Source organism: Thermothielavioides terrestris, chromosome 1 (genome assembly GCF_000226115.1).
Source record: "Thermothielavioides terrestris NRRL 8126 chromosome 1, complete sequence".
NCBI classification, from domain to species: Eukaryota; Fungi; Ascomycota; class Sordariomycetes; order Sordariales; family Chaetomiaceae; genus Thermothielavioides; species Thermothielavioides terrestris.
In genome coordinates, this window is record NC_016457.1 from 10014713 (window position 1) to 10040686 (window position 25974).

The 25974-nt window shown below is 49.1% G+C and overlaps 5 protein-coding genes across 5 annotated transcripts; 2 read left to right on the top strand and 3 right to left on the bottom strand.

Moving 5' to 3' along the window:
- Positions 1-1552: 1552 nt before the first annotated feature.
- On the bottom strand, positions 1553-9759 carry THITE_47532 (polyketide synthase; the record flags this gene model as incomplete). Its single annotated transcript, XM_003651093.1, has 5 exons — positions 1553-1966; positions 2035-7374; positions 7435-7755; positions 8168-9040; positions 9256-9759. The coding sequence occupies 5 exons, from the start codon at positions 9757-9759 to the stop codon at positions 1553-1555; spliced, it is 7452 nt and encodes a 2483-aa protein (XP_003651141.1).
- Positions 9760-10441: 682 nt separating this feature from the next.
- Positions 10442-11830, top strand: THITE_124052 (uncharacterized protein; the record flags this gene model as incomplete). Its single annotated transcript, XM_003651094.1, has 1 exon — positions 10442-11830. One exon carries the CDS (start codon positions 10442-10444, stop codon positions 11828-11830), a length of 1389 nt encoding a protein of 462 aa, XP_003651142.1.
- Positions 11831-12507: 677 nt separating this feature from the next.
- On the top strand, positions 12508-13443 carry THITE_2086300 (uncharacterized protein; the record flags this gene model as incomplete). The annotated part of the gene is made up of 3 exons (XM_003651095.1): positions 12508-12843; positions 12872-12956; positions 13037-13443. 3 exons carry the CDS (start codon positions 12508-12510, stop codon positions 13441-13443), a joined length of 828 nt encoding a protein of 275 aa, XP_003651143.1.
- Positions 13444-13585: 142 nt separating this feature from the next.
- Positions 13586-15124, bottom strand: THITE_2111159 (uncharacterized protein). Its single transcript, XM_003651096.1, has 2 exons — positions 14209-15124; positions 13586-14118 (listed from the first exon to the last, which is right to left on the bottom strand). The coding sequence occupies exons 1-2, from the start codon at positions 14959-14961 to the stop codon at positions 13762-13764; spliced, it is 1110 nt and encodes a 369-aa protein (XP_003651144.1). The 5' UTR covers positions 14962-15124; the 3' UTR covers positions 13586-13761.
- Positions 15125-21904: 6780 nt separating this feature from the next.
- Positions 21905-22099, bottom strand: THITE_2040240 (uncharacterized protein; the record flags this gene model as incomplete). The annotated part of the gene is made up of 1 exon (XM_003651097.1): positions 21905-22099. A coding segment is annotated over one exon (195 nt), but the record flags the coding sequence as incomplete, so codon positions are not given.
- Between the last annotated feature and the right edge of the window lie 3875 nt (positions 22100-25974).

The following is a 25974-nucleotide window of genomic DNA, read 5'->3' on the forward strand; positions in this document are numbered from 1 at the left end:
ATCTTCTAGTAGTTCCAACGAATATAGGCCTTGGTATTATAGAACGTCGCCTCGATTAGGTTAAAGTCTAGCGAATATAGTGGCAAATACTATAGTAGAACGCTAGCCTCTTAATAGGCTTGTTTAATAGCATTAGCTTAGTACTACGATATATTATCTATAATAAGAATGCTATAACGGTCTAGGAATAGCTTTATCTTAGGTAGAATATACTCCTTTAGCTATATAAGAAAGCTTTCCTAGTTAGAATAACTTTGCTAGACCAATAGATTAAAAACACTATCGACTATAATAGTAGAGAGGATATAATAGTGTTTACCTTTCTTTATAATATTGTCGACGATAGGGATAACGCCTAGTAGCGCTTAGCTAGTACAATGAACATTATCTCTTCAATTAAGGCCCAATTCGTCGTAGAATATAAATATCTCTATAGTAAATATAGCTACCTTTCTAAGGTAATCGAGCTAAAGGATATAGTTCTACTATATAGCCCTTTATAAAGCTACTTTCTTCCTTTACTAAGTTTAATATAGATAGTAAGATATTATTTTAATAGATATAAGTATATAGCATTCTTTAAAAAGGAAGGTCTATATCTCATTAAAGTAAAGGTTAGACTTATAAGCAAAGTGGTCGAGGAGTTCCTAGTAGTTACAATACGCTAGCTAACCGCTAAGAAGTATTATTATTAGTATACTATAAAGAACGAACCTCTATAGCCTAGGGCTATAGTATATAAGCGTTCTATAGCGTCTTCGGCTTAGGAAAAGGATCGCTAGTAAGTTCGAATAGCTATTTATATCGATATACCTATATTAGGCTAACCTCCACCTTATATACAATAACCTTTAGCGGTTCCCTAACGTATAATATAATAGCGATTAGACGTCTCTAGCGCTTATTGATATATTGAACTATAGTGCCTAGACGCGTTGCTAGCTATGCACTTCGCTAGATAGCGGGATAGGAGGCGGTTCGAAAGCGGGCTCGTAGGCGGTTTGAAGGCGGGCTCCTAGACGGTTCGAAGGCAGGCCTCGATAGCTAGGTTTAGGGGCTCGATAGCTATACTGACTAAGCTGTAGATTTCAACAAATATATAAAAACACTAGAAAATGGCGATTTAGGCCGTTTTTTACAGTATCTACGGCTTCAATATTGATAGCACTAATAGCAGTGTGTTGCATACTGCTATCAAATTGGGTGTGCAGTACAGCCATTTGGACCCACTTTAACCTGGTGTTTAAGAACCACAACAGTAGACAATTCTGGGTCCCTGCCGATGTGCCCGGTGTTGGCATCCGGACACTAGCCCCCTTTTTTCCACACTTCCCCCATTTAGCAGAACAGAGCCATCCGCCCAGTGTGTGTTGATGATAGCGGGTCTATGGGGTTGAGTCCTCGCAAAGTGCATCAAGAACCCCACCGACCCCCAAACCCGGCATGGTACATCAGGAAAGCCAAGGGGTGTTGATCGTGATCAAACCCCGGCCTCCGGCCCCCTGCGTTTTCTCTCCCCACATCATCAGACCCTCAACGCCTGCCCTGAACACTATGGTAGGAAGCCCATCGCCTTCCAAGACGCGACGTACTTCCTCACCACGTCCTCGCCTACCGGCCCCACCGCTGCGAGGGTGGGAGAGTCTTTGCAGGCCTTGGAAAGGTCGAGAAGCAGGCCCCCGCAAGACATGCGGCGGAAGTGGAACTCGAGGAAGTCGATCAGGCGGGCCGCCGGATTGTCCGTCTCGGGCGCCAAGGGTGAGCGGCGGACCCTTGCCACCCAGTCATCGAAGGGGACGATGTTGGACTGGGGAATGTCGAGGGCCTTGGCCAGCATCTGCACCATCTCGCTCCAGGGCTGCTGCACAGGGTTGTCGATGTGGTAGATGGGCTGCGGCCGGGTGGGCTGCAGCAGGAGCTCGGAGAGGGCCGCCGCCATGTCGTTGACGGGACACCAGGTGAGGTTCTTCGGGCCATTGGTTAGCTGGGCTGATCCATTCGATATCATCAACGCACAACGGGAGCAAGACTTACCCCTTCGAGCCGCGGGAGCACCTTCAAGCTCTTGGATGACTTGACCATGAAACAAAAGTGTTCGACCGGATTCCAATACCCGCTTGTCTTGGACCCGGCGACCTGGCCGAGCCTGGCAGTCATGGTGTGGAAGTACTCCGGGTAGCGGTGGAGAGTCTCGTCCAGGATGCGCTCGCATGTGTACTTGGCGTCGCAGTAGCCGTTGGGAAGCACGGATCGAGGCTCCATGCGTTCCTCAGGCACCCTGGTCTGGCCGCTCCACAGGGGGTAATGGCCCACGACGCCGATGGACGAGATGAGCTGGAAGTTGACCTTTTGCTGGCGCTCGGCACGGTGCCCGGCGGCGTCGCGCGCGAGGTTAACGAGGTTTCGGAGTGAGTGGAACGCCGGCTCGAAGCCCTTGATGGGCCTGTTGCCGCTCATGGGCCAGGCATTGTGCACGATGCCTGTGACCTGCCGGGTCAGTGCCGCGTACTCTTCCTCGCGAAGGCCGAGACGAGGCTTGGAGCTGTCTGTTTCGATGAACCGGAGCTTCGCCCGGGCCTCGTCCGTAATGGTGACGCCCCTCGAGATCATCGCTTCCAACTGTCGGGTCTCGGGGTAAACGGCGGCGCTGGGCCCTTGTCGGTTGAGGCAAATGACGGCTCCCACATCTCCTCTCTCCGCAAACTCCTTGACCAGATGGGTCCCGAGGCTTCCTGTCGCGCCCGTGATAAGCACGCAATGTAAGTTTCCGTCATCGACGGCCTCCGAGGTAGCCGAAGGCGCTGAGGGAACCTCAAAGCCGGCGCTGAACTTTTTGACGTAGGCCAAGATGTCTTTTTCCCGGCTGGCAAGATCCGGCCCGGTTTCCGCGACCTTGGGGGTGGAGGGGGCAGGCAGCGGCAGCCGCTCTTGCGCTGGGCCGGAAGCCATGGCAACGATGACTTTCTGGATCTTGCTCTCGGGCAGATATCCATCGGTCCAGTCGACATGCCCAAAGCCGGCAGCGTGCATGGCCTTCTCCCAGCCCTCGGGGCCAATGATGGCATGCTGCCGTCCATCCTCAAACAGCCACCAGCCCTCCAAAAGGCCGAAAATGGTGTCGACAAAGGGGACAATCTCGGTCATTTCCAGCATCATCAAGAAGCCGTCGGGGCGCAGGGCGTTGCGAATATTGATGCCCGTCTTGACGAGATCTCGCGTCGCGTGAACGGCGTTGCTTGCCACGACGATGTGCTGGGTGCCAAGCAGCTCGGCCGGCACGGGCTTCTCCATGTCGTGAGTCATGAACTTCATGAAGGGGTACTTGGCAAACTTCTTCTTGGCAGCGCCAACCATGGACGGCGAGATGTCGGTGAACAGGTACTCGACGGGCACCTGCAAGCGTTCCAGAAGAGGCGCGAGGTACAGGGTGGTGCCCCCAGTTCCTGCCCCCATCTCCAGGATCCTCAGCGGGCCCTGGCCAGGCGGCAGCTTGGAGACCAGGTCCTCGACGAAGTCGGCCATTTGCTGGTAGTTCATCTTGTTGAACACGTGGTCACAGTACAGGCCGGCCACCAAGGCGCGCCCCTCGTCGGTACCGAAGATGATCTTGATGCCATCCGTCTTGGCCTCCAGCACGTCGGCCAGCTTGGAGCCCGCAAATTGCGTGAGCTTCTGGGCATTGCTCCAGTCGGGGTACTGACGGACAAGATTCTGCAGCAGCGCCGCGCTGGACTTCTTGGGCGGCGATACCGCGGTTCGGACGTGGTTCCCGTCGTCGGTGGTGTCGATGAGCCGGGCTTCGTTCTCGAGCAAGCGGTATAGATAGTTGACAAGCCTCTGGTGCTGCGGTGCATACTTGATTCGCGGCACCACCTGGCCCGGCTTGGCGGCCCGGATCGACACGCCGAGCTTTTCGAACGCCTCGAGCGTCAGGGCAATGCAGAGCTGGGTCGACTTGGGGGCGATGACATTGGCAAACGTGTCGAGCTTATAGTCGTGGATCATCTGATCGGTCAGTCGCTTGGTCTTGCTGAAGCACTCCAGGACGGCTCCCGCAGGTAAGGTCAGCTCGTCCAGGCCGTCGCCGACAGAGGACGGAGGGGTCGAAGTGCCACTGGAGTTACCAGACGAGACTTCCGGCGGCAGCCGCTCGTCCCTGCTCTCTGGCTCGGACCCGTACCCCTCGTCGTTTTGTCCGTCGCCTTCGTCTTCCTCCTCCACTTCCTCCTCCTGGCCGTCAACGGTGATACCCAGGGCGGATATGACGCAGTCGACGAAGGAGGGGAAGTCAAACGCCTCCATCAGCTTGTCGGGTGACAAGGTGCAGTTCATGACAGCCTCTGCCTCCCGTGCGAGCTCCATGCCCATCAAAGAGTCGATGCCAATGTCGGCGAGCATCGTGTCCTCGGAAATATCTGCGGGCTCGACGCCGGCAACGTTGGCCAACAGGTTCCGCACCTCCTTCTTGATGTCGGCCTTGGTAGGGCCGGACGACTTCTTTGCTGCCTTTTCTGTACCGGCCTTTGAAGAGCTAGTTGTTGAGGCACCGGGTGCTGTTGTTCCGAGCTTGGTCCGGTCGTCGTGCTCTTGACTTGCCTTGGGAGCTGTCGTGCTCGACACAGTAGCCGATGGCGTCGAAATCCCGGGCGACAGCCTGGCAAGGATCTTCTGCATCGACGCCTTGGGGACTCTGGCATAGTTGATGCCGATCATGACATCGAGCAACTCGCCGTTGGTGCTGTCGAAGGTGAAGATATCGGTCACGTACAGCTTCTCAGACACTTGGTGGTGGGTTGCGAACACGTCCCACACATCGGGACGAGGACTGTCTGCGCGGAGCTTGGGAGACCGCATGACAAGGTCGCACCCGCTCGCGATGTACATGTCCTCGGGCGCGCGGTTGGTCATGCAGTTGACCCAGATGCCGCCGACCTGGCTGAAGCAGTCGGCAAGGTGGGTGTCCAACCACGTCTCTCCCGTCCAGCGCTTCGAGACCCTGCCAGCGGAGTCGTTACCGCGGCCAACCAGCCGCTTCAGACCACGATACTCTTCACCGTAGTCGACGATCTCGGCAAAAGTCTTGTAGATGTTGCGACCCTGAATGATGTCGTCGGCCTCAACGGAGTTGAGCACGTCGAGGCAGCGGCGATGCGTAAAGTGCCGCCCGAAGCGATCAAACTCGGCCTGGAAGCCAGGGTCCTCGGGCGAGCGGAAGACGATGTTGCCATGCACGTGTTCGATTGTTACGCCTGGACCCTGGGCCGGCGAGCTTGTGATCTTCCAGTGCCACGCATGGCCGTGGACGTTGCTGGCCTCGTACTCGATGAAGACCTGCCGCGACGGGTCGACGCAGATGGGTGCGTGGTTCTGCATGTTTTGGATGGTGGGCTGCAGGCCGGCCGCCTTGATCTCCGGCCGGATGCTCATCAAGGCTTCAATGGCCATGTCCACCTCGAGCGTAGCGGGGCAGATGGGAGCCGTGTTGGCGATCAGGTGGCCCGAGACGAAGTCCTGGTATTTCTTGCTGTTGGTGTTGACGAGGAAACGAGCGGTGCGTTCCTTAGCGTCCTGGTAGCCAAGGAAGGACCACAGTCCGACAGGGATTTCGGGCTCTGCCGTCTCCGATGCTTGGGCGAGAGCCAGGCCCTTCAATGGCTTCTTGAGGTCCATCCAGTGCTTCACTTTCTCGAACTGATACGGCGGGAGGAACAAATGGTCGAACTCAGATGTCTGGCTGGCATGATGTGGCCAATGCTGGGTCTTGACCCCTGCCTTCCAAAGCGCCAGAGTGGTGTCGGCAAGGCTCTGCATGCCCTGGTCGCAGGTGATGTTGAGCGACTGGAAGTGGCACGCCGAGGGCGATCCGAGGGCGCGGCTTGCCATGTTGGTGATGGTAGACGCGGACCCAGCCTCGATCCACGCGGCGTCTGGGTATTGCCGCGCCAGCCTTTCCACGGCATGGCGGAAGAAGACAGGCTCTCTCATGTGCTGGGCGACGAATTCGGACGTGGTCTCCATGCACAACTCTTCTGTCGCCCGCTCTATGAGGATGCTCGGTTCCCGGAAGGTCAGAGTGCGACCGATGGCATCCAACTCGTCCATGAGCGGCTCGACGAGAGCCGAATGGAAGGCGTTGGTGACGCTGAGCCGTTTGAACCTCGTCGCTGTCGAGTACACAGGGTTGCCGGTCAGCGCCTCGGTGAGTTTATCCATCGACGTGGTCGATCCAGCCAGCGTAAAACTGCGAGGTCCGTTGTAGCAAGCGATGTTGATGGGAACGTCATCCACCAGATCGCGGTTGTGCGACTCGATGATGGATTGGACCACATCCAGGTCAGCTTCAATGGCCATCATGGCCCCTCTCTCCGCGCCCCAGGCATCTCGCACGAGCTTCGCCCTGGCGGCAATCATCCTGGCCGTGTCTTGGAGCGACAGCACACCCGAGATGCAGAGAGCAGTCAGTTCGCCGAAACTGTGTCCAACGACGGCTTCCACCCGGATGCCGCAGTCCATCCAGCTCCTGGCGCATGCGTACTGAAGCGCGAACAAGGCCGTCTGAAGCCGTACCGTGTCCTCGATCGGTTCCCGCTGGAAGATGGCCGGGAAGATGCCCTCAAGGCCCATCGAGAGAAACACGGCGTTACACTGATCAAGGTAGCTTCGAAGGATCCTGACGCTGTCGTAGACCTTCCGGTCGAGTCCCACGAAGTTGGATACCTGTCCACCGAAGCAAAGGATCACGGGTCGTGGGGATGTCTTGGTCGATACGGATGCCACTTTGGCGTCTCCGCTGACGAAGGCACAGAGCTTCTCGTCGAGCTCGCTCAGGCTGCTGCAAGTGAACATGAGGCCCCTCTCGAGTTGGCGGTTGGATTGGCGGCAGACATTAAATGCCAGGTTTGCTACGTTGACCTTGGCCGCCGAGGGCGTTGATGTCTGGTCGGCAATGAATTGGCGCAGCTTTGTGCTGTAGGCGACGAGGGCTCTGTCGTCCAAGCCGCACAACCAGAACGGATGCTTGATGCCGGGGGCGTGGATTGGGAAAGCCCGGCCTGGCCGTGGCGGCTGAGTCACGACCATGGAGGCATTGGAACCCGAGGCACCGTAGTTGTTGATCAGTGCGGCTTTGTATTCCGCATCCCACGGCTTCAGCTTGGTCACAATCTCTATGTTGTCGGATGGCGATGCCGCAATGTTGTGGGCCAGGGTCCGGAAGCTCGCCTGGGGCGGGATGTAACCGTGCTGCAACATCAAGATGATCTTGATCAGAGACACCACGCCAGATGCGCCTTCAGTGTGGCCGATTAGGCCTTTGACCGACCCTAAAGCTAGGGGTTTGTCGCGGAGCTTTCCGCCGAGGGCTTGCAGCACGCTCTGAAGCAACAGATTAGCAAAGTCGGGCCCTCACCCTCGAAAGACGCAGGGACGACCAACCTGGTACTCCGCAGGATCCCCGACGGGCGTGCCCGTTCCGTGGGCCTCGACCACAGAGATGTTTTTGGGCTCGAGTTTCGCCCGCTCGAGAACGTCCTTGAAGAGGTATGTAAGAGAGGGACTGTTGGGCACGAACACGGGCGTGCAGTTCTCGTTCTGATAGACTGCCGTGCTGGAGATGCATCCGAGAATCGGGTTGCCGTCTGCCATGGCGTCTCTCATCCGCTTTAGGAAAACGAGAGCAACCGCTTCTCCTCTGCAGTAACCGTCGGCCCCCTCATCCCAGGGTTTGCACTGCAAGGTGATAGCCGGCCGGGTCAGCTGCCGCAGAATTGCACAATGAAGGCGGACGAAGTGCACGTACCTGGCCTGTCGGGCTGAGGAAAGAAGCCCCAGCCAGGTTTTGGAACCAGATAATGTTGCCCATCAGGCCGACGCCGCCTGCGAGCGCAGCGCTGCATTCGCCGCTGAGAATGGCCCGGCAGGCCATGTGCACGGCCACGGCAGAAGCAGAACAGGCCGAGTCGATCGTCAGGCCGGGCCCTGTCCATCCAAAGTAATGGCTGGTAACATGTGACGTGGTTAGTGTCTGCTCATCAAGGGTGACTTGATTAGGTGTGTATCCTCACCTGATCTTGCCTGGAATGAAACTCTTCAAGTTGCCCGTGGCCGTGAAGGCGTTGGGCGGATAGCAAGCCACGTTCTGCTCGTAATCGGCCGCACAGGCTCCAACATAGCAGCCAATCTTGGTGTCGACATGGGTTTGGTGGAAGTAGCCCGACTGCTCGACGGCCTGGTACGCACACTGGAGCATCAGGCGTTGCTGGGGATCGGCCGAAGCCATCTCGCGAGGGCTCTTTTTGAAGAATTTGTGATCGAAGACGTCGTGATCGCGGATGAAGTTGCCGTACCACTTGCGGGTCGGGTCCACGTCACGCCAGTGCGTCTCGGGACCGAACCGCTCTTCGGGGACCTCGACGTGCTGCGACTCGCCCGCGCACAGGATCTTCCAGAACTCGTTCAGATCGTCGGCGCCAGCTACCTTGCACGACATGCCCACCACGGCAATGTCCGAGTCCTTCTCCCAGTCGCGAGCGGCCAGATCCAGCTTGTCGTCTCTGGCGGAGCGCGATGCCGCGACCTGGTCGAGATCTGACGCGAGCACCAGCCGCGGTCCGATTTTCCGGAGGAGAGACGGCGGCACTCCGCTGTCCAGGCCGAATGCGATGATGGCCGGATCGTTGCCGGCCGACTCGAGACGCGCGGGAAGCGCCCCGGAGAATGTCTCGTACCAAGTCGCCTGCTCGACCAGAATCATGCGCAGCGCGGCATGGTGTAGCAGCTTGGTGCCGGCGCCTTTTTTCCCGAGGTGGATAGGCAGACTCAGGGCGGATACATCCGGAAACTGAAAAGCCGGGTCCGAGTCACAGAACCCGAGCATACGCTCCAGGTCTCCGTGATGCACTTGGCTGTGGAAACGGCCCCGGAGGCTCATCTCCACGGCTTTGAGGCCCCTTTGTCTCAGCTGCTGGAGCACCAGGGCTGCCGTACCGTCGGCGGTGGTCACGGTTGCCCTGTTGTCGTCAAAGAGGACCGAGATGTACGCCTGCAGAAGATCCTGTGAGCCTGTGGTTCTTGTGCTGTTCCTCAATCACCATGCGATGCAAGCCATACCTCTGGAAATCCATCAAGCACACAGGCCAAATTCTTGGCCATGTCGGGAGATGTCCAGGCGACCGCGAACGACCTCGATGGTCCATGGAGTCTGTCGGTAGCGTCTTGGCAGTCGACCAGTGCCCCGATGATCATGGCGAGTCGCACAGCGACAGCACCATACTGTCGAAATGTAGCTGCATCCGACGCGCTGGAGATAGCCGAGGCGCTGAGGAGCCCCGTGCACAGTCCAACCGTCTCGACATGGCGCCGCGCCAGCGCTTGCCATGGGTCATCGGCCTGTGCCGAGGCCCCGGAGGTGTAGGACAAATATCGTGAGAACTGGGTGAGCTGCGCGAGCACCACCAGGGGCGTTAGTAGGACGTTTGGAAGGTGAGCGGTGGCCTTGTCCTTGTCTTCGCCTTGAAACCAATCTTTCAGGTCGTTGAGGACCTGCTCTCCGGGGATGCACTCGAGTTTGGGAAACAGCTGGACAAGTTGATGCCAGCGTGTGGGCAACTCGGAGACGATTTCGAGCATCCAATTGCAGTCATCAGTCTCACGGATGACCTTCCGGAGCGTCTGAAGCGCCTCAGCGCTGAACGAAAGGGCTTGGGGTCCAAACAGGAGTAGCGTGGTTCCCACGCTCGACGTCGAAGGTGTTGAAGCCATGTTTGGTTCAAGGGAAACAAAGGTGATGATTGGAGGTGGACTACTCGGGGTCACTGGCTAGGTCCGAGTAACACCTCCGTTGCATAGCAGTGGGAAAAGTGTTGAGCAAGGCAGGGCCGGTTTATAGCCCGTCGATCTAGCCAAAAAGACGCTGAGAGGTTATCACTTGTTGACACCAGGTCTTCGTGAACGAGCAGTATCGCCGTAGGTCCGCACAATACATGTGGATCTGATGCTTTGTGACGAACCAATCATGCTGCTTCCGAACGGTAACTGGGTTACAAGTATGCGGCCAAGGGAGTTGGATCGGACGCCGAGGCCGTCATGTCGTGGCGAGAGGGCGTCGGAGGGAACGACTCGGAGAATTCTTGACTCCTTTGCTCATGCATCATCATCTTGCCATCTGGATTAGGCTGGCATTCTGGACGGACGATCGGTGCCTTGTCAACACTCTCTCGGCTGTAAACGAGCCTGGGCTGGGGTGAGGGAGGAAGGACTCGGTCCGGTCCAACCGCGGGTTTGGTCTCGGTGTTGGTATGTTATCGGTCGAAGGAACCGCGCAGCGCATCTTGCATCGTCTTAATCAGCTTCGTTGTCCGTTGAACGGAACGACCAAGCCCCCTGCTCGCATCGTGATCGCTTTGACTCGAGCCATCATCATCAACCAAACGCCACTGCCATCATGGACGAATTCGAGTACATGCAAGACGTAGTCGGCCAGCTGCCCTTCTTGAAAACGTATAGCCATCTTCTTCTGGCGTTCCCACTGCGGGATGATGATTCAGTCCGCGAGGAAGCCAGGGAATGTCTTCGAACAGCCTCTCTACGTCTCACAGAGGCGTTCCCATGGCTCGCTGCCAAGGTGGTCCAGAGAAGCAACGGCCCGGGCAGATCGGACTCTTTTCACCTTGAGCCATGCGAACGGTGGTCGCCACCAAATCCGATTATCCGTTTCAAGGATTGCTCAAATGCCATGCCTTCCTACGAAGAGCTTGTGGGAGCCCGCGGACCGGCGTCTACGCTTCCTGGGGAGCTCCTGGCGCCTCGGAAAGCATTTCCCGAGAGCTACAACGAGACGGAACAAGACCCAGCGCCCGTGATCGCACTCCAAGCAAACTTTGTGCGAGGTGGCCTCCTCCTGGACTGCGCGGCACAGCACAACTTCGTCGACATGAGCGGTATTGAGCAGTGCTACAGCCTGCTCGCAACAGCGCTCCGCGGAGAGCCCTTTCCTAGCGATGCCATTGCCCAGGGAAATATGGACCGACGGAACCTGGTGCCCTTGCTTCAAGCGGACGAGCCCGTCCTGGATCACGGGCAGTTTGTCCGGCCTGGGCCCGACAACATGCCCCCGCCGCCCGCCGAGCCCGAGTCTCCCTTCTCGTGGCGGTATTTCCGCTTTTCGCCCGCAAAGCTCGCCGCGCTGAAGGCCATGGCAACACCGCCTACGACCGAGACGGAGACGGGTGCTTCTTCTGCTCCTCCGTATGTCTCGACCAACGACGCACTCACGGCCTTCTGCTGGCAGCGCGTCATCGCAGCCCGGCTGGCGCGGCGTCAGACCCCGGAGGCGGTGGCCAAGTTTTGCCGTGCCGTTGACGCGCGCCGCTCCATGGGCGTGCCGGCGGGCTACATGGGCGACCTGGTGACCATCGCCACCACGACGCTGGGCTTCCGCGAGCTCGCCGAGGCGCCCCTTGCCGACATCGCGGGCCGCCTCCGGCGCGACCTGACGGCGGTCAACAACCGCGACTACGTGCGCAGCTTTGCCACGTGGATCCAGCGCACGGCCGACAAGACGACCATCGCGTACGGGGGCAGGTTCAACCCCGACACCGACATTGGATCCTCGTCGTGGGCCCACGTTAAGCTCGCCAAGGTGGCGTTCGGCCCGCTGGGGCGACCGTCACTCATCCGACGCCCCGACTTTGTGCCGCTCAGGAGCGACATCTACTTCATGCCGCAGACCGAGAACGGGGACATTGATGCTCTCCTGTGCTTCAACCAGGCCGACTTTGACGGGCTGATGGCGGATGAGATGTGGACTGCTTTCGCCGACTACATCGGCTAATTTGGTCCGGCGAGAGGTAGCCGAGAATGCCCACGTCATTGTAGCTCAGACACAAGGAATGAGTTGCGATCATGATTCAGCGCGTAGCGCCCCAGCCACCCGATGTTCTCTTGAATTCTCCGAGCTTTTCCAAGTGGCGTTCGTGGTGCAGAGCACCGATGTCCCTGGCTGGGGCCGGGGGGGGGGGGGGGGGGGGGAAGAAGGGGGGTTGTTTCAGATAAGGCAGCCAACTCACTTGAGGCCATGCGTTGACTGTCTTCCATCTTGACATCGTACCGCTTTGCGGAGATTGCCGCTGCCAATCTTTCCTCGCGGAGTAGCCAAGATAGTGTGCCGTCTGTGTCTCGCCCCATTGAGCGCATCGGGCCGGCCTGCGGTTTCAGTTTCGGACCCTGCAGGTCGGCACTCGGTGGAGCCCCGACTCCGACTCCGACGCTTCGGCCGGGTAACTGCATTGTCACTAGTTTCACCTCATGTGCCAGTGTTTTGAGTCAAGTGGTAATTGCTTCCGTGGTTTTGACTTGGTGTTGAGGTTCAAGTTGGTATCGCGGGAGTAGCCAGTCTCGGTACTCCTTCTCTTCCCTCTCCCCGTTTGGCGTTTCTCGCACGAGTTCACCGGCCAGCCCGCTGGCCACTCTGAACGTCACGCCGACGACGTGATCGCATTCGTGGTCATCATGGCTGACCTGTCGACGACACCAACAGTTCTCATCACCGGCTGCAGTGACGGCGGGCTGGGTGCTGCGCTGGCCGAGGCCTTCGCACGAAGGGGCTTCCACGTGCTAGCAACGCTTCGCAACCCAGCCAAGGCTGCGGAGCTGGCATCCCATCCAGGCATCGAGGTCCTGTCGTTGGACGTGACAGACACGGCATCGATAGCCTCGTGTGCCGCGGCCGTCGCCACGAAGACGGGCGGGCGGCTCGATGTGCTGGTCAACAACGCCGGCAGCATGTTTGTCATGCCACTCCTCGACACCGATCTGGCGGAGAGCAAGAGGCTGTACGACGTCAACGTTTGGGGGCATGCTCGCCGTGACGCAGGCCTTTGCTCCCATGCTGGTCCGCTCCCGGGGCGTCGTTCTGAACATCGCCAGCATTGCGGGCGCGGTGAGAATGGCTTGGCAAGGTGCGTCTCGATGCTGAACCATGTGCTAACCAGCATCTCGAGCAATTCCGCGACTCCGGACTAACACCGGGCGTAACCAGGCATCTACAACTCGTCCAAGGCCTCGGCACGCTGGATCTCGGAAACGCTCCGGATCGAGATGCAGGGCCTGGGCGTCCGTGTCATCACGGCCATGGTGGGTGAGGTCGAGACCAACATCTTCCAGAATGCGCGCGCGCCGCCCTCGCTGCCCCCGTCTTCGTACTACGGGTCCATCAAGGACCTTATCTTCCAGCAGGGCACGGGTCAGATGCAGAAGGAGAATGAAAAGGCCTCCGTGACGGCCGAGAACCTGGTTCGGGATGTGCTCAGCGGGCGCGACGGGCACGTGTGGCGGGGCGGCGTGGCCGGCCGCGCCAAGTACTTGCATTGGATGCTTCCCGAGCGATTGTTCGAGTGGTTCCTGCACTCTTCCAGGGGTGTTTACCAGGTTCAGCCCCCAAAGTAGTATTGCATGGGAGATTGCTTGAATTGCCACAGGAACTGGACTGGAATACTTGTGCGTGAGGAAGGTCAGATCGATGCCCTCAACGAACCGAGCTTCCATTGCAGGTGCACATTGGGGCGCCCATACACAGTGGGATGCCTCTCGATTATGGGTTTGTGTCCAACTCCGGTAAGGGCTGACGACCCCATCTGTCATGCTGAGCGAGATGGACTTAGCGCTACACCCACATTTGGCATATAACTATCCATGTAATGAACAAGAAAGTGCTCGATTGGCTTATTGGCACGCTCGGCCTTAGCGTACACGCCCACGTCCGCCCTAAGCCCGCTCGACAATCAGCTTGACCGGGGTAACCTCGTCTTCATTGACCTCTCCTTTCGCGCGAATGAAAGCCGCCTTGACCCCTTCCTGACCCTTCTCACCAATCATTCGCTGGAGGTCGATGGCCTCCTGGATCCCTTCCAGACCCTTGTTGTTGATCACCAGGGGTGGGGGGGCGATCTTGTAGGCTCCGCTGGCCAGAGCCTGGGGGAGATAACCCTCGAAAGTGGCCGGTGTCGTCTCAAACCAGCAGATGGGGAATGGCTTGAAGCTCCCGGGCGAGAGCTGCTTCACTTCCACTCCCTTGGGGATTTCCTCCAGGTTCTCTATAAAGTTGGACGACGCAAATTTGAGCTAACAGGAAGTCCGGTCAGCTTCCCGATCGAGATGGAGGTGGGGGCCTTGGGGAAACGCGGCGTATTGCCCTTCATTGTATGGACTTACCGTCTGCTTGGACGCAGCGGCAACCTTGATAGCTGCGGCATTGCCATCTTTCAGTCCGGCCGCCATGAAAATACCGGCGCATTCGCCTTTGTCGAGCTCGGCGACGAGTTTCTCGGTCACATCCGCGTCTTTGTAGTCGAAGACTTGGGCGGCGCCGAGGCTCTTGACGTAGTCGAAGTTCTTCTTGGAGCAAGTCGCGATGGCGTCATAGCCTGCAGCCGTAACGAGCTGGATGGCATTGCTGCCGACAGCCGAGCTGCCGCCCCAGATCAGAACGGACTTTCCGTTCTTGGGGGCGCCCGGCCTGGGATATTCAAGCTGGAGGTAGTCCTCTCCGAACAGGAACATGGCGCTGGTAGCGATGCAGAGGCCGAGAACGACGGGCTCGCGGTAGGCCATGTTGTCCGGGACTTTGGCCATCAACTTGTCCTCCAGGACTACGTATTCCTGGAAGCCGTTGTTGGCGCAAAAGCCAAAGACACGGTCACCAACGCTGAACTTGGAGGCGGCGGGAGAGCCTGGAACGACAGCCTCGACGGTACCAGCGACGTCGCAGCCCAGGATCATGGGATACGCGAGACCCATGTCCCTGTCTTGGAGCATGTAGTCACAGGGATTGATGGCCCAGGCGTGCACCTTGACCAGCACCTTGTGGTCGCCAAGCTCGTCGCTGCCGGGGATGGTGCTGTCGCGGATGACGCCGGGGGCGGCCGGGGCGTCCTGCCAGACGGCGCGATTGGCGGGAGGAGCCATGATGGTTGATGATCGGCGGGTCGGTGAGTGCCGGTGGCAGCTGAGCGATGGGGAGCGCGGAAAGGCGACCTGGAGCGAGCGAGAAGGGTACGCGACGAAGATGGGCGCTGAGCTGGAGAAAATGCGGTTACGGACCTTTCGCAGCTGACGGCTGATGGCGCTCATAATTATCGCAGTGCCGTTCTGATAAATCTGGCGAAGCACACCAGGTAATGAATTGGAAGGACCGAGCCATCAGCGGCGGAGTTAGGTGTCTTCCTCGGGTGGGATCTGTTAAGTCCGCCCGTTGACTAACATGTTGGGTACTAAGAAAACAAAGAGCCTTACACTACTGCGGCTTTCCGGGTTGCCCGCAATCCCGATCGCAGATCACCCGGGCAGCGAAGTCGGATGATTGCCCGAACCCGCTAGCGTCCTTCCCAACAGATCGGCTGCCAGCGCCCGGCGGCACCCAAGAATTGCCCAAAACCGGGATGGGCACCGTGCCAGTGACGCTACTGTAGGAGGTTGGGAAAGAGGAAAGATGCAACTCTACCCGAGAGACCCCTTGGTGGGACCCTGTTGTTGGAACCGCTACGCAGGCTCAGGAAGATGAAGTTATCACGATACAAGCGGTGCCTACAACTAGGAACAATCGTAGTGTTGAAGATGTTGTATTGTAGGAGAGTTCTCCTGATTAGGAGCCTAGTCTTGGGCGGCAGTTAGGTATCAAGCCGATAGATCCTAATCTCGGTAGGCTAGCCCGGTGCCCTAGGCTAGGCTAGTTCTGATATACCCCCCTAGGTCGAGCCTCTGGCTCCGGCCTATCAAATCCAGTACTCTATAAAGCTATTCCTAACACTGTGTCTTTCCAAATCTAGTAATTCTATAATATTAAAGTCCTTTTACTATCGCTCTAATCTACTAGGCCTTATACTGAAATAGTGCAAAACCTCTATATCAACCTACCCCACCACACCTAGGACTAGGCGCGCGAGATAGTCCCTAGAGGAATGTAGTGCCCCTCTAGACGGATGAAGACAGTGCGTATCGAGTAGTAGGCAGGATGTCTCCTAAATAGGAGACACGTAGCTCAAGTACATCTAATAGGATATAGCAGAAAGATAAAGGACAACAAGAATATAATCAGAGCTCAATAGCTCGAATGCCTATCGTCTAGATAGAGGTAGAACAACTAAAAGAAGAGGCTCAATAGCCTTCCTAGAAGAAGAAGAACTACCAACGTAGTGTTAACGAACGTATATTAACAACTGCCTAATATCTTTCTTAATAACAAAGAAGATAGGCTTAGCCTACTTAAATATATATAACTAGAGGGTTAGACTCCTTAGTAACGAATACAATATATTAAAATGAATAGAAAAACTAGGTCCCTATATCTAGGTAGTCTATTATCCTAATTTACACTTCCCTTTCGAGCTTGCTATACGCTCTTATAGGCAAGCTTACACCTTAAAGATCCCTAGTATATACCTCTTATCGTTGCTACTCTTTGAGCTGCTCTCTATATATAGCTCTCTCTATTTACGAAGGCCTAGCTAGCTATAGTAGCTAGTTACACTGTCTTTTATACTCTTCTACTTCCTTAATATATATATCCTATCCTTGCTACTATATTAGATACTTATACTTATAGGCGAAAGCGTAGTTATATAGGTTGTATAGTAGTAGACAAAGTAGCTATTTAGGCTTAGTAGGCTCCTTATAAAGGTGCTTACTATAGTGCTATACTAAGGGTAATATACACCTAGATAATATAGGCGATCCTTATATCTATAAATACTTCTATACTAGCGAATAAAGCATCTTAAGATAGTTTAGCCTCCTTATAAACATATAGATAAGCGTCTCCTTTTCCTAGAGATAAAGATCGAGTACTATTATCCTAAGTACTACCTATACTAGGGCCCTAAGCTTTTTGACCTATATATTACTAAGGAGATGCTTCTAGTTGAACTTGTCTATAAGGGCGTCGACGAGCCTTTAGGTCGTAGTCGCCTATATTATAACGATCTCTATAATCTTAGCTTTAACGTTCGCCTAGGTCGATATATTATTAAGATCTTCCGCTAATATAGCCGATAGCCCTAAAGTAGTATTCTAGTCCTTTAGTTAGAGCAGCGGAATAGCTTTAGGTACTAAAAACGTAGTCTATAACTATTGTCCAAGGTTGCCTATAGGGTTTTACGAAGATAGTCTACTACTTAGCTATCTATCTAGCGAGAGCTCTACAATCCTATAGTAGTATACCTAGTATACTACCTTTTACTTTGATTAGGGTATAAGGATCAACTATATAGTAGCGATTAGTCTCTTCTCGCTCTAGTCAAAGATCTAGGCTTATTTAAATGCTACTAAGTATATAGCTAAGATCCTAAGCTCTATATCGCTAAAGTAGTCGTAGATATATATAGGTAGGTCGTCGAGCCTAGGAATATCTAGCTTATTAGGTATAAATACGTCGTTGCCTTAGAGGACTTTAATCACTTTATCTTCGTTATACTCTAAGAATATAGGCTATATAGGTTCTTAGGTCGAAGACAATAGGTCTAGAAGGAGCTTATACGTCTTACCTTTGTTCTACTATAGCGAAAGGATCTCTTTGATATAGAGTAGGCAATCCTTAAAGGTACTAAGAGCATTCCTATAAGCTCCTAACTATAAGTGTAATATATACTACTATACAACCTTCTTATTGTCTCTCTAATGTAGTTGGAGCTAAAGCATCTTAAATTATATTAGTCCGTTTAGGAGGTAGGGCTAGAGCTCTTAAAGAAAAGCTTATATAAACTCTAGGGTAAACTATCTATACTCCTAACCTATACTTTATTGAGGATAGTAGACAATTACCTCCTTATATAGCTACGACTAAAAGAACCTATAGATAGACTAGAAAGCGATCTAGACCTCTAATAAGATATTAGTATATATCTCTATACTTTTGAGTATAGAGTCAAAGTAGCAAAGCTAGCCTACAACTTAGTCGAAGATTATAATAGCCTAATACCTTTTGTCGACAAAGTAAAAGAAGATCTAAAAATAACAATAGTTAATAATAACCTTCTAGTTAAAGTGATAAAACTCCTTTAATATAGGACTAGTATCTAAGATAGGCTATAGATAGAACTAGAGATAGTCTTTATAAAAATAAAAGAAAAACTATATAACGTCTAAGATTATCTAGCCCTCTAGCTATTCCTTAGTAAGCAATATACCTTCTATATCGAAGAGCGAAACTCCTATATTTACGAAACTAATTTTAAAAAACCGATCTATTATATACCTTCCCTCTAGCTAGCCTAGGAATAGGTAGCTTATAATCTTAAGGTTTATACTAAGCCAAGGGCTCTGAATCTAGTTAGGCTACTAGTTGATTATATTTTATAAATACTTCTTCGAGGTCTATAGAAATAGAAAAAGCTTAGGACTAGTCTCCCTAGAGTGATTTAATATCTTTAAGTCTAGCTCTTGCTCTATAAGGGAAGTGTAATACCTCGCTTAATCGCTATCTTTAGCAAGCCTCTACAAACCTAGTGGTATATAAAACTTAAGCTCTTTAAGTAGCTGCTTCTATCCTAGGGCAATAGTTATATTGGCCTAAGATTATATAGGCTCTATAAAATTAGGAATCTTATAACGACCTATAGTGATATTTGTAATAGCGTATAAAAATTTAGCTCGATAAAAAAGTCGCTCTTTAGGCAGAAAGATCTAGATCGATTAAAGCGATTATAAGAAAATCTAAGGTATAGTAGACGAGGCGAAAGAAATAGTTGATTATAAGAGAGCTAGTAGGAGGATTAAAGAAAGGGGTAGGCAAGCCTTCAAAGGTAGGAGGGCTACTTAGCTCTTTCCTAATCTAGGCGAAAGAAAATAGATAAGGCCTATAGAGTCCGCTAATTGGCTAGAGATAGGCTAGAAAAGAGTGTTCGCCTCCTAAATTCTTAAGGCCTTCCTCTCCTCTTTACTATCTTAGAACCATTTCCTTCCTCCAACCTTCTCACTACTTTATTCTAGTGCCCTTGTCTCTCTAGGCAGATTGGGTTCTTAGTAGTTAGGTCTTCTACTTCCCTTTCGAATTTATATATAGCTTCTATATATAAATTTATAACCTAAAAACTAACATATCGAACAACTAGCGTACCTATAATGTCTTATAGGAAATTACTAATAAGGTAGATAACTAGAGGCCTTTATTACATAGGATTATAAACTGCTAGATCGATCTTTCGCTAGTACTAAAAACGAATATTTTTATAGCCTAGAAGTATATCTAGATAGTTCGAAGCAAAATAAAGGATCCGCTAATGCCAAAAGATAAACGCTATACTGACGAGTATACTATAATCTTAGTCGAATATAAGGCTATCTATAGTATAATCAAGATCTTCTAACTAAACGTTAGGCTACTATATATCTAGTAGATTTTATCGAGCAACTAGCAAGATTAGTATAGAATATAGCAATTAGTTTATATCGACAATAGGCTAATTAATATAATCGAACAATACTATAACACCTTAGTCCTTTGTCTAGTATATATAGAGCACTACAATAGTAGACTATTTAGACGTTGGATATACTATCTCGCTATACGCTTAAACTGAGCTTCGGCTCTTTTAATCTAGGTATAGGGTTATAAGTAAGTACTACGCTTCCCTTTTATACTCGCCCTTTAGGTAAAGGAAGACTAATACTCCTATAGCAATAAAGTTCCTTACTAAAGCTATAAACTATTATACTAGTGTTCGACAACTCCTTTTAACAAAAACGGAGATATCTATATAACCTAGCCCTTTAATAGCTACACTTCTCTTACTCCTCTCTTTGCTAATAAGTATACCAACTATATCTAGTTGGAGAAAGAATATACCTAGACTTATATCTATAGGAATAATTAAAAGTACCTAGCTTAGGATTTGATCTTATAGGGCTATCTCCTATATAATCTAAGGAATAATCCTAGGTTAAAGCTACGTCTAGAAGAAGTAGGCTAAGAGTGGTTTATCTTACTAGAGAATACTATCAAAGAGCAGATAGTACAGTACTAGGTCAACTATAAGAGCTTATGCCACTAAGGGATAGAGACAATGGACAAAGATAAGTAGGGGGTAGGATATAGTCTAGGAGCTTAGCCTATAGATAGTAGATTAAAAGACTATATACCTTAATCGTAGATTTTTCAGCTTTGACTTTATGTTACACGCCGATGGTCCTCGGTGACCATCTGACGGTAAACGTGTGAGGGTGAGAAAGATCAATGCCTCTCAGCCTCGTCAGCTGATGAGGCGGCACTCCTGAACACTAGTATGTGTCACAAAAGTATGTTGATGCAGTCTGTCTTCCTACGAAGGGGTTCCGGGTGAGGTTCCCCTTTTTAAGGGAACGCTCGTCACCCCTGACCGCGGTGCGGTCATGGGTGCCCTTGCCACAGTTGCGTGTGACACTTTAGCTCTAAGAAACTTAGTCCTATATAATGGAAACTATCTATCTAGAGGGCAGAAGTGAAAAAAAAAAAGTATAAATGACTATAAGGCCTCTAAAAGTAGGGTTACCCCTTAGGAGAAAAACTTAGGTGTTAGTGAAAAAGAATAAGGCCCTAAAGGCTAAAAATGAATAAAAAACAGTAGATAGACGAAGACTAAGTAAAATATAACTAATAGAGACATTACTAGCGAGTAAGAGGCTAATATAATAATAGGTATTAGAAAAGAAATATAGTTAAACGCTAGTAAAACCATTAGAGGTAGCAGCTTCTATACTCTCCCCCCTTTCTAGAACGTATATCCTTATATATCTAGAGGGCCAATGTTAAAAAACTAGATAGTTTTCTATAAGGGATTTCGACAATAAGCTTTTAACAAGGTCGCTCCTTCTTTGCCCCTTTCGTAGTCGAGCGAGTCTAGCTAGCCTAAGGCGCTATAGTACGACTAAGGGTTTCTTCCTCGAGGACCTCCTCCTCAACTACAATCGTAGCATCCTCTACACTGTCTTCTCTTAGCAACCTATCGTTGTGACCACTTATACTATAGACCTTATCGCGATCTAGCACTATAACGCTATTATAAGGAAGCCTATTCAGGTGATTAACGTAGCTACCTAGGCTAGTAAAGACGTAGGCGTAGTCTCCCTCTACCTAGTTAAGGCTAGTGCTATCGACGACGCTATATTCCCTTTCGCTATTATTAGCGAGTATTAAACAATATACACTTATAGAATCTACGCCCTCGCTACGATTATCGTCACTATTAGTAGCTCCTAAGTAACTAGTATTTATAGAATCCCGCTCCTTATCGCTATAGCCCTCGTCGCCAACCTTGTTGTAGTACCTATTGTTATAGCGCTCCTCTCTACAATAGAATAGGGCTAGCCTATCTACTTCTAGCTAAACATTATCTAGTTTAAAGAATTTCTTTATATAGTTTAGAAAATATAGCGTCTAGATAGATATACCGTCTAAGGTCTTTAGGAAGTAAGTATCTTAGTCTTTAATTATCTAAATATAGAATAGGCTAAACTAGTAGTACTCTAGCTTCCGAACTAAGCTTATATCTAGCTAGTACACATTGTTGTAGATAAAGACGAGATTACTAATGGATATAACTATATTTTTAGAGCGAAATTTACGTTTATAAGCCTTATTATAGTATTTAGCTATCTTTTTATAGGCTATAGCAACCTATTTAGCGGTAATCTTATAATTGTACTTTGCCTCCTAGAGAATATAGGCATAGAGAGCAATAAGCTTTGTATAGACTTTTGTAGGATCTTCTTCCTTTAACTAGGTATAGACAGAGTCCTAGATAAGAATTCGCTATATAGGAACATTAAACTCGACTAGACTAATAGGCTTATAATTATAAGTAAGAAAGAAGAGAGATATTCTATAAAAGCCCTTGACGGTTATATAATCTATATATAAGATATATAGAAGGAGCTCCCTTTACCTCTTTTCTATACTATTAGTCATCTTTATAAATAAGGTAGTAATTAGGATATAGCTAGCCTCATTTACGCCATTTATATACGAATTATATAGCAAGATAATAACTCTCTTAATACCTAATTTACAAAGGATCTCCTTCACTTTGCCCTTGAACTTAGAGCCTCTATCGACAACTACAACTATAGGGTAACCCTAGCGACAAAGGATATATCGCGAGATAAAGGACTTAATAGACTTAGAGGACTTATTTAGTAGAATTTTAGCTTCGATATATCCTATAAAATCATTGTAAGCTTTAACGAGGAAACACTTCTTCTCCCTATAGCCAAATAGTATATATTAGATGTCGAGGTGCTATTTAGTAAAAGGAAAAGGCGGAGGCGCTATCCAACCTACTACTTCCTTAAACCTCTAAGCATTATACACTTAATATAGGGCGTAAGCCTAAATCTAGTTTATTATATCTTTGTATATACTATACTAGTAGTAGTGGTTCGTTACTCATTGGTATATTAGCTCCCTTCTATAATAGCCAACCTTATTATAACACTAGTCGAAGATTAAACGCCTCTCCTTAGGGGTATTAACAATATATCTATAATACTATATATAATTCGTATTTCGGAGAAAAAGGTGACGATCCTTAACAAAGTACTTTAATACTTCCCTTTTAAGCTAACGTTGCTTCTAGTACGGACTATAGCTAGGCAGAGCTTCTATCGTCGATAGGAAGTAGGCGATGTCCTAGGAACGCTAGGAGTAACTATCCTAAAGGTAGATAGGTTCTAGCTTCCCCTTTAGATATAAAGTCTCTTCGTCTATATAGTTAATAAAGATTTAGGTGTTAACCTAGTCGTCGATATTCTCCTCTAATTCCTTCTCTATATAGTTAGAGGGCCTAGGTGGCTTATAGGACAATGTATTAGCTACAACGTTTTTAGGACTAAGGATATACTTAACTTCGAAGTCGAATAGGCGGATCTAAGCAATCTAATGCATTATAAGAGCACCTAGAACATTGCTTATAGCACTATTAAGCTAATAGACTAGAACTAGAGTATTAGTCTTTATAATAAAACGTATACTAAAGAGGTAGTAGCGAAAACGCTTTAGAAGGAAGAGTAGCCCCCTTAGCTCCCTCTTCGTAGTATTATACTGCTTCTTTACCTCTAACTAGATACTACTCTCGAACCTATATAGGTATCTCTTACTATTGGGACCAAGCTGCTTAAGCACACCTCCCTAGCTAAGGATACTAGCGTTGTAAACTAGGAAGATTATACTGTACTATAGATTACTATAGATAAGCGTTGTAAGAACTAGAGTAGTAGTGATTTTCTCCTTTAGCTCGTCTATCGCCTTCTACTTAGTAGGCCCCTAAGTCTATTTAGCGTCTTTCTTTATTAGGGCGTAAAGAGGAATTATAATAATTGTAAAGCCCTTAATCTAGATCTAGTAGTATCTAACTATTCTAACAAAGGTATATACCTCCTTAATATTAGAATAGGTCTTCTACTCCCTTATCTTAATCACCTTTGCTTCCTTAGAAAGGCGCCTATTAGATATATAAAGATAACTAAGTAGGACTGCTTTCAGCTATATCTACTTCGACTTCACTATAGCGATAGTCGTACCTACTAGCTCTATATTTAGCAACACTATATCGATATTCTTAAGATGTTTAACAACAAATTTGCAATGTCCCTCTCTATCTAGATAGCTATTATAATTAGATCAAAGACCTTTTACTACGATATCGTCTAGGTAGACTTAATAAATATCTAGGATAAAGTTATTAAAGATCGTCGTTATAGCCTACTAGAACTAGGCAATGGAATTTATACCTCCTATAGGCAACGTATATATATAGAAGAGACCAATTAGCGTTGAAAAGGTCGTTAAATCATAGCTCTACTTATCGAGATTAACCTAGTCGTAATTAGAGAAGAGATCTAAGAGAAATATTAGCTTATAGCTACTAAAGTCCTTACTAAATTCCTTTATAATAGGTAAGATAAAAGCGTCGTAGATCGTTATAGCATTAGCCTTTTAAGTATCATTGATAAGCTATAATCTACCGTCTTTCTTAAGAATAAGGAACTAGTTATTATAATAGTTTATATAGCTATACTCAATAATCCTATATATCTACCTCTCTCTAAGTAGATCAATGACCTTCTATATTAGTAGCTTTAGAATTGGAATAGACTTACTTTACTAGGCCTTATATAGGATAGTCTTAATATACTAGGGCGGGACAATATCTTTATAGATACGTCTATACTTAGTGAAATCCTATATAAGCGTAGCTTCTTAGTTTCGTAAGATCTTAGTGAACATCTCCTTTTCTAGCTTATTAAGGAATCCGTCTATAGTAGCGAATATCACTTAAAGGCGTTTCTTAGTAAGCCTCGAGCCTAGCTTAAGATCTAAGAAATAAGGGACTATAAGATTATCCTATTCCTTTTTAAACTATATCTTTGCCTTAGCCTTCGTAAACCACTTCTCTCGCTATAATAGGTCTCCCTCTAGTATAGAGCTATCTGATAGTGCTATATCGACTAGTTGAACTTTGTTTATAATATTCTTCTAAAGTGTGAACGTCTTTAAGGTATATCTAACTTTATATTCGAATCCCTACCTTAGCCTCCAGCTAGAAAAGGGGTTTCCAACTAGGGTCCCCCTCTTTCTTTTTAAATAGGATAACAATTCGATCTTCGTCTACTTAGACGAAGAACATAAAGAATAAGAATATATAATATAAAAAAGAGTGTTAAAGAGCAGTATATAAGACTTCTATAAAATAAAATAAAAAACTGCTTTACCTATATTATCGTCGAGGAAACTAAGAGCAGTTTTACTTTCCTTTATCTCTATCTAGTCAAGGATTCTTTTAGGACTCTTTGTCAATCCCTAGAATTACTCCTAGATAGCTAATTACGTTAGAGATAGTAGGCGATTCCGTTAGGCAATCTTCTTAGAGACAATATATATCTAGACTATCTTTCCCTTTATAAGTAGATTAGTAGTAATTAAGTTACTATCGCGATAATCGAAGGTTAGAGCAGTATCCTTAATAAACAATATACTAAAGATTGCTTTATACCTGTTAGCGGTATCCTTAGTTATAAAGAAGTAAAGATTAATACCAACTCCGTCTAGGTAAAGAGTGATCTAAGTCTCTCTAAGGAACAGTGCTAAGCTATAAAGGCCCTTTGAGACAACCTTAGTAGGCTAGTATAGTAGCGTATACTTCTTAACAACGTTTATCGAGATATAGTTATACTCTAAACTAGAGTCGATTAGAGCGAGATACTTATTATAATAACCTTTCTTAAACTAGATATATAGAGTAGGAAGTAACTATACTCTTATTATTATACTAAGTTCTATATACTATAAGACTAAAAGCGTTGAGATAGACTTCTATAATAGGGTGCGAATACGATCGTTAACATCTCTAGACGGACCTTTATAAATCTAACGCTCCTAGAGGCTTTCTATATAGATGCCCTATATACCGTCCTTAGTAACTCTAAAGATCGCTAGAACCGTCTTAGTCTAGCTAGAGCAAGGACTATTAAGTATATTTATATTAGTATATAGAGCCTATATATAGATCCCTATATCCTTCGGTATAGTAGCTAGCCTATTAGGCTTAGAAACATTAGACCCCTTATAGTCGATAACCTCGATATCGGTGGAAATGCCCTATAAGTATATAATTAAAGTATCCTTATACTTAGGCGAGATATAGACTAAGTCGTTAAAAGTTAGACCAATCTTCGCTTTTATTGTAATATAGATCGTATCCTTTATATATAGAGGCAACGTAGTAACTTTCGACATAGATAGCTTAGACTATAGCTCCCCTTTCTTTATATAATTCGCTATAGCTAGGTTCTTAAGGATAGTTATACGAGGAGGCTCTGCTAAAGGTATAGGAGTATCGCCTATCTAAAAGTCATTTTCCCTTTCGTCCTTAGCGAATCAACGCTTAGTAGACGATATACCTTAAAGTATAGTCTCTACTTCCTTGTCTACTTCCTCCTTAGCTTCCCTCTTAG

What these genes read in the sequence shown, in the direction of transcription:
- THITE_2111159 (XM_003651096.1), bottom strand. Translation starts at nt 14,961, where the DNA reads ATGGCTCCTCCCGCCAATCGCGCCGTCTGGCAGGACGCCCCGGCCGCC. An exon ending in CCGCTGCGTCCAAGCAGACG is followed by an intron (nt 14,119 to 14,208) that starts GTAAGTCCATAC and finishes ACTTCCTGTTAG; the next exon opens with CTCAAATTTGCGTCGTCCAA.